This window comes from Sinocyclocheilus anshuiensis, unplaced genomic scaffold (genome assembly GCF_001515605.1).
Source record: "Sinocyclocheilus anshuiensis isolate Anshui unplaced genomic scaffold, SAMN03320099.WGS_v1.1 scaffold481, whole genome shotgun sequence".
Classification (NCBI taxonomy): Eukaryota; Metazoa; Chordata; class Actinopteri; order Cypriniformes; family Cyprinidae; genus Sinocyclocheilus; species Sinocyclocheilus anshuiensis.
The window spans coordinates 1,195,819-1,203,798 of NW_015539907.1; the positions used below are offsets into that span (position 1 = coordinate 1,195,819).

General features: G+C 33.0%; 1 protein-coding gene across 2 annotated transcripts in view; it reads left to right on the forward strand.

The window, feature by feature from the left end:
- Nucleotides 1-7,974, forward strand: part of phaf1 (phagosome assembly factor 1) — a 9,446-nt gene extending 1,472 nt beyond the window's left edge. The window contains exons 2-16 of one of the 2 annotated variants that reach the window (XM_016483198.1): nt 676-758; nt 878-961; nt 1,073-1,116; nt 1,307-1,386; nt 1,478-1,572; nt 3,559-3,656; nt 3,969-4,081; nt 5,227-5,360; nt 5,475-5,558; nt 5,696-5,778; nt 6,012-6,055; nt 6,134-6,183; nt 6,329-6,387; nt 6,781-6,853; nt 7,718-7,974. In XM_016483198.1, coding sequence (XP_016338684.1) covers nt 676-758; nt 878-961; nt 1,073-1,116; nt 1,307-1,386; nt 1,478-1,572; nt 3,559-3,656; nt 3,969-4,081; nt 5,227-5,360; nt 5,475-5,558; nt 5,696-5,778; nt 6,012-6,055; nt 6,134-6,183; nt 6,329-6,387; nt 6,781-6,853; nt 7,718-7,807 — 1,214 coding nt within the window. In that variant the 3' untranslated portion in view covers nt 7,808-7,974. The remainder of the gene's footprint in view (nt 1-675; nt 759-877; nt 962-1,072; nt 1,117-1,306; nt 1,387-1,477; nt 1,573-3,558; nt 3,657-3,968; nt 4,082-5,226; nt 5,361-5,474; nt 5,559-5,695; nt 5,779-6,011; nt 6,056-6,133; nt 6,184-6,328; nt 6,388-6,780; nt 6,854-7,717) is intronic. The other variant, XM_016483199.1, reaches the window with a different exon arrangement.
- The last annotated feature ends 6 nt before the right edge of the window (nt 7,975-7,980 follow it).

A 7,980-nucleotide genomic window follows, 5' to 3' on the forward strand; every position in this document is an offset into this window, starting at 1 on the left:
TTTTTTTTTTTTTGATACCGATATTATCCAGTTTGTTTCCTTTCTACATACTAAATAAATAAATACATGAGAAATAAATAAAAAATATGACTTTATTATATGGTTATATATGTATTGTTTTAATGATATAAATAATTGTTATTTATTTTAAACCCTCCGCCAAGAAAACAGTCTGTTAAAAAAAAAAAACATGTATATACTACTTAGGCCCGTTCGTTTCAAGAACTGCAACGCGACTAACGATATTTGCGTCTACAGCAACGAACGATGACTTTGTTTGTTCAGGTTTGCTATTAACAAATTGGAACATCGCGCGCTTTAAAATATTAATTATTTTGTTTTTTTCGCTCATAAATGCTCCGCTGTTGTTTTTTTTTGTTGTTGCTGTTTGTTTGTTTTGTTGTTGTTTTTTAAGACAGGCTTTATGGTTAGTTATTGTTCTTGTTGTGACTGGACCATTAAACTTAAAAAAAGTTACTTTTGCTTAAAAAAAATATTACTTTTGGACTGTGCCGTGTAATAATAAATTATTATAAACGTTGACAAGCCTATGATTATGTGTTTTATGCCCTGTAATTATCATGTTTTTACTACACACTGTGTACAGCTGTTGATGCCACTTCTTTCATCATCATGTTAATGTGAACTGAACTGTTTGTCTGGATTTGTTTCCAGGGATGCCATTGGCCCAGGCCATTTCAATATTACAGAAACACTGCCGAATCATCAAAAATGTCCAGGTGCTCTACAGCGAACAAGTACGGATCTGCCATTATTATGTCTATGAATGTCTATGTTGTGAGTTTTTTTTATCTAAGGCACTAAAGTATATGGATTATTTGTATCCTTATCTGGCCTGTTTCTCTCCCTCAAACAGATGCCACTCAGCCACGACCTCATTCTCAACTTGACTCAGGATGGAATTAAACTGCTGTTTGACGCCTGCAATCAGAGACTGAAGGTGAGAGGTGACGTGTGTGTGTGTGTGTGATAGAGATTTTGGGCTAAAATATGTTTATTTCTTACACTACGTTGCAAATATATCTCCATTGAGTCAGTGTTGTTTTTGCAGGTAATTGAAGTGTACGATTTGAGCAAAGTGAAACTGAAATACTGGTAAGTCATCTTGTTTAGCCACTGTAGTTGTGGATTACATTTGTGTTTCACCCAGAATTAAGCTTTTTTTAACATTAATTAAGATATTATAGAATATAGATATTATAGAATTAAGATATACTAACTTCTACTAATAACTTCTTTGTCAGCCACAGAAATGTAAAATGACGCATTCCTCTGTTCATTACAGTGGAGTACATTTTAACTCTCAGGCAATAGCACCTACTATTGAGCAGATTGATCAGTCTTTTGGCGCTACTCATCCAGGAGGTGAGAGTTATTGTCTGTGTCAGTTATTTGTCCAGACTCCTTTTTACTGTGTCTGTGTATTTATTGTGGGCTTCATGTTCTCTCTGTCCAGTCTACAATGCTGCCGAGCAGCTCTTCCACCTCAACTTCCGAGGGCTTTCCTTCTCTTTCCAGCTGGACTCGTGGAGTGAAGCTCCTAAATATGAGGTGAGACTAGGTTTGCTCCCTGTGTTCATGCTACTGAATAATACCATGTTCATGGTATTTAGATGGAGCTTCAAAGAATACAGGTAAAACCATTGTATTGCATTTGGCATGATGTATAAATATGGTATTTCCATGGTATTTTCAACTTTTTTGTTAGTGTGTACTCTTCCTTTCACTGCCCACTGCCTAAAAAATGTGTCTTATTCTATTGTTACATGTGATTGCTTTATAATTAAAGACATATAAAGCTAAGTACTGTACAGTGCGTGCATAATTGTTATGCAAGTTGATATTCTGAGCATATTTTTTTTCCAAGCATATTTTACCAATTCCAAACCTTCAGCATGTTATTCTTATTAAATGAGGGTCATTTTTTAGGATTCTTTACCTAACCTAAGTCTCTGAGAACCGGACACCTTGCACTTCTGGAGACTAAAGGTAGGTTGCATTTTTTGTAAAATGGTGGCGCTGGAGACTAAAGGGTTCCTGATGGTTTCACACCTATTTCTTCACCTTAATTCTTAATTTTTTTGCAGTTAATTGTGTCTTTTCTTCTCCACCGGTTTTTTTTTTTTTTTGACCATGCTGACCCAATGACCATTTTGCTGTCCATTGGTCATGTCTTAACTTTGCAATTTCTGTATCATTAGTTTTGAATATTTCTAATGGGCATTTAATAATTTTTGACTTTTCAGTCTGAGTTAAATCTTTTTTTGGCTGATTTTATCAGTAAAAGAAAACCTGCTTCATAATTCTGCACACCTGAACATAAGGAGTTTTTCACTTCCAGCCTTCATGGACAATTATATATCACTTATAAATTAATAAATACTAAATTAATAGTACTTATTAAGATTGATGTGGTTTGGAATTGGTAAAATGTGCTTGGAAAAAAAAAATAAGATCAGAATATCAACTTGCATAATAATTATGCACGCACTGTATGTAGAATGATTGCAAAAAATAAAGTACTACCGTACTCATTAGTAATGAAGTAAATTAAAAGTAAATAATAATAATAATAAATAAATAAAAAATGCCCAATTTTAAATAATACTAGGCAACGTTTTTATTCAGAAAATATATTAATGGACATTTTTAAAAAGAATTGTACATTTTTTTTGTCATGCATTAAGCTGAAAGACTATATAATTGTTCTTATTACTTTTGTTCTTGTTTATTATATGTATGTTTTTGTATATTTGTACATATTTATTTATATATATAATTTTCAAACAAAACTGTTATATAATTGTTTTGAAATGATATATATGACTGAATTGTGAAATTGAAATGTTTCCTCTTGCCTCTTGCCATGCCACTGCTGCTGACATGGCGTTAAATCATAAATAAAATAAAAAAAATTTAGGTATGTATTACTTATAAAGTTAAATATTGACAATATTAATAATAATATGAAGTACTTTATTGTTAATTAAGTAAATTAAGATAGATACAGATAAATACAGATTATTGCATGTAAACGAATGGCACTTATATCAGTTTTATACTAGGGTTATTTCTATACTATTATAGTTTATTATTTTTTATAATTTATTAATGTTTAATTAGCTTTTATTTTTGTATTTTCAGTTTACATTTTAATTTAGTTTTTCAGTTTTTTGTTTTAGTTCAATTCTAGTGATATTGTTATGTTCAGTTTTACATTTTTAGTTTTTTTTTAATTACTATTTAGATTTAAATTATTTAATTTAATTTTTAGTTTTAGTTCATTTTAAGTGCTTAAACTTCAACTTCAATGTGTCTAATTTTCATTTAGTTTAAGTTTTAATCTAATATTTGTATTTTATTTTAGCTTTGTTTCAATTAACAAAAATGTTTCAATAGTTTTAGATAATGATAATAACCCTGACCCATGTATGAATTGATCTAAAATACATTACTGTGATGATGTGAGCATCTTTTCACCAAAAGAGACACCTGCACAGACACCGTGTTCTACTCCTAGCTGTTTTGCCTTGACAGCCTAACTTTGCCCATGGCTTGGCCTCCCTGCAGATTCCCCATGGGGCCACTGTCAAACGGATGTACATTTACTCTGGAAACAACCTTCAAGAAACCAAGTAAGAGCTGTGCATGTGTTTGGATATTTGTGGAGTTTAGGTGTAAGTAAAATGCCATATCACTACTAATGAATGATTACAGCTGCATACTGTTGAGCATGGATGTGTTTACGTACCTACCCTAAAGTTCAAAGTCATTGTCTTATTATGTCTGTTTGAAATTTGTATGTGGCCCAGGGGCGCATTAATCTGCATTTAGTCTGAGACCTTGGGCCTCTAATTTTGATTGTTCAGTTTAAGCACTTGGTAAGAACGCTGTGAGTTGCATTCCCATTAAGCAGCAAACATTGTAAATTATATATTTCTTCACAGGGCTCCGGTGATGCCTCTGGCCTGTTACCTTGGTAATGTGTATGCAGAGAGTGTGGAGGTGTTGAGAGATGGGGCAGGACCGCTGGGTCTCAAACTTCGCCTGCTCACCGCAGGTATTATCCATAAAACTAATGTCAGACATCATTATGCAAGTTTTCAATAAACATGCATATGACTAAATTAATTTTAAGCATGTTGATGAGAGCAACAGTTCCCTGTTTTCTGGAAAGCTTCTGTGTTTAAAGGCATATCATGACATGTTATTCCAAAAGGTAAGCAGTGCTTAGCAAACCAGCATAAGTAATTTGTACTTCTGGGATAAATAAACATTTGTGCTGATTATTGTTTGATTGTTATTCATCGCCAACATAAACTAACAGCATAGGTTTATTTTATCACTATAGCATAAACCATAAAGCTGGCATAATCATAGATGTATTGATCTTAACAAAGATGTTTATAGAGATTCTATTAAACATTCTTTTGAAATGTTCTTGGTAATCAGTATTGTGTGAGTTTAACTATATAGTTCAGTGTTTTCCAGCTGGAGGGCCGTGACCCAAAAATGGATTGCAGGTCTGTTATGATAGGGGTCGCTGACAACAGAGAAAAACAATAACAAATGCAAATCATAAACCGCAACTATGTAATCATGCATTTTAGGATAGCAAAATACATAGGCTTATCAACAATATTTTACGGTTAATAAATAATATTCTTTTGAAAATTAACTTCATTTATCATAAAAAGGAAACAAAATGTCTTTAAAAACAAGCAATTTATTAACATTAATTTGTAAGAATATTTATTTACTGTTCAAAGTTTGGGGTCAGTAAGAAAAAAATCAGGTGACACTGAAGACTGCAGTAATGGCTGCTGAAAATTCAACTTTGCTGTCAGGAATAAATTGCATTTAAAAAAATATTAAAATAGAAAATAGGCATTTTAAATTGTAATAATATTTCCCAATATAACTGTTTTTACAGTAGTTTTGTTCAATAAATGCAGCCTTGGTGAAAATGAGACTTACTTCAAAAACATTAAAAATCTAAAGGTTTGGACGCAGTGTGTGTTTATTTATATTTTTTGAACCAATTTTACTGCTGCCTTGATGTCCACAGCGAAATCTTGGTGCTGTAAACCAGATTATAATAAGTGATATCTAGTGATCCAGTAATAATAGAAAATGAATTAGCAAACAAATATGCTGTTTGAAATGCTGCTTTTTTTCACATTGTTTGTGTTTTTACTTTCTCAGGATGTGGCCCGGGAGTGTTGGCTGATACGAAAGTGCGAGCCGTTGAGAGAAACATCTACTTTGGAGATTCTTGTCAGGATGTTTTGAGTGCTCTTGGCTCTCCACATAAGGTCTTCTACAAGTCAGAGGATAAGGTAATGACCAAACCTATTTATACAAAACACGGCACATTATTCTCAAGATGATCACATTGCCTCCCATTTATTCTGTTTGTCTTGAAATATCTTTTCTTTTTTTGTACGTCTCAGATGAAGATCCATTCACCCTCCCCTCACAAGCAAGTCCCGTCCAAGTGTAATGACTACTTCTTTAACTATTATATTCTGGGAGTGGTGAGTATCATTTTTAACTTACTCCATTAGTTACATTACTTCTAATTACTCCATAACATGCTGTTAGTGTAGATTTTGTTTGTTCAGTTTACATAAACCCTTAAACTTTGAGCAATTATTCTCTCTATATCTTTCAGGATATACTGTTTGACTCTACAACCCACCTGGTCAAAAAATTTGTCCTTCACACCAACTTCCCTGGCCATTACAACTTCAACATGTGAGTCTCATTTCTCTGCTTTTATTGGATTATGTATTGCAGCATTGTAAATATTTGGTTGAATATCTATTTCAATTGGTCACTGCTGTTGGGAAGGTCATTCTGGAGGTTTTGCAGTCTGGGCATATTGATTGAATATTGATTTTCATTTCATAATGCTTGCAGTGTTTAGCAATGTGTGGTTTGAGTATCATATTCCAGGAGAATGTAACTGCCCTTTATTCCCATCTCAGATATCATCGGTGTGATTTCAAGATTCCTCTCATCATTAAAAAAGGTCTATATTACATTCTCTGGACTAGATTGTTATTCTGTGGTGTTTGGTGTTTGTCTTATTCTTTAAATTGTGTTTCAGATGGGGCAGATGCTCAGAGTGAGGACTGCATTTTGACCACCTACAGCAAAGTGAGTTCATGGACTTCACTGTATAGTCAACACATACTTTATATACACATGCATTAGATGCTATGTTATTCACTACTGTATGTGATAAATAATTCATAAAAGTTTTTAAGAGAGTACTAATTATGTTTTCAACTTTTGCACTCAGTGGGATCAGATTCAGGAGCTGCTAGGACACCCCATGGAAAAACCAGTTGTGCTACACAGGTGAGAGCCATAGAGGTAGATTTGACCACATGTTATTTTAGTATTATTTATGTAGAGGTATAGTATTTATTAATATTTTAAATGAGCTTTTCTTTGTATATTTACATTTTTTTTATTCATGTTTTAGTTAGTTGTATGTGTTTTTGTCATTTTTATTCATTTGAGTTTTTATTTAATATTTCTAGTTATAGTTTTATAGTTGTTATTTCAGCTGTATTTCAATTCATGAAAGATTTTTAATAGTTTTGATGAAACTATTAACACTGCCTGAATTAAAAAAAAAAGTCTGTAGTTTTTCACATGGTTTAGTTCAAACTACAGCATACAGACACCTCTGCATATGAAAACCTGTTCATAATCTCTGATTAATTGATTAATTGTGCTCTGCTGCAGGTCATCATCTGCAAACAACACCAACCCTTTTGGCTCCACATTTTGCTTTGGACTACAGCGGATGATATTTGAGGTATGTGACTAGATCAACTGTGTGTGTGGTTTGTTTTACTTAGTCAGCCTGTTTAAAAATAAATATATTAATTTTAAAAATAAATAAATATCTATAAATGGCAGATTTGGTATTCACACAGCTGTTGCAGCTGTGCTGTGTTCACAGTTGAGTGGAAATATCATTGGCTCTTACTAGGGATGTACTGGCTGATACAGTTTAGCAGATAATTATTTTCATGTTATGGCCAGTAACCAATAAATGGCCACTGTTAGAACCATTTTATTTTAATAAATTTTTAAAAAATAAAACATTGAAAATTAGTCATTTTAATTGCTGTAAGTGAATTTAGTCATCACACAACATTAGAATGTACAATATGAAAAAATTGATATTCATATTTGTTAAAGATGATATTATTTATAAGAGAGCATTAGATAACTGCAAAGGTATTTTAAATGTAAAAACGGGAAATAGGCATGCACTATTAAAGTCACCATGAACTTTCTTTTTTAATGGAATATTGCAGTATTTAATATAAATGGATTTATCCATGCACATCATATTTTTTCAAATCATGTGCCCTTGTACTCTTTAATCAAAATAACTTTGCAACAACATATTTTCGCCCTTTCTTGTTTAAGAAGCCATTTCACTCGGTTTTATGTCACAATAGGTGAGAAAATACTATCACAAATTTCATTTTATCCCGACTTTAAATATCCCAAACTGTCTGACACTGATTTTTAAATAAAAAAAAAAAAAGTCCCTATTATTTGCAGATAACCAGTATGGTACTGATATATTAATCACCCATAGATCATACATAACTAAGCACTTAATTAACTATTGGATCTCATCTACATGTTGTTGCTGTGGTTGCAGGTCATGCAGAATAACCACATAGCTTCTGTGACTCTCTACGGAGCGCCTCGTCCAAGTAGCCTGGCCCGTGCCGATCCGAGCGCCCACTGAGGAAGCCGCCATGCCCACGGTGCCCGTCCAGCCCTGCAGAGCCTCTGAACTGACCAGCAGAGTGTGCCTTCACTCACACAAGCTAAAGCAAGACATGCTGGGAGTTTCTCTGGAGTTGAACTCCCCACCCCCCCACCCTTCACATTTTTATCAAATTTTAATTCCATTTCGAT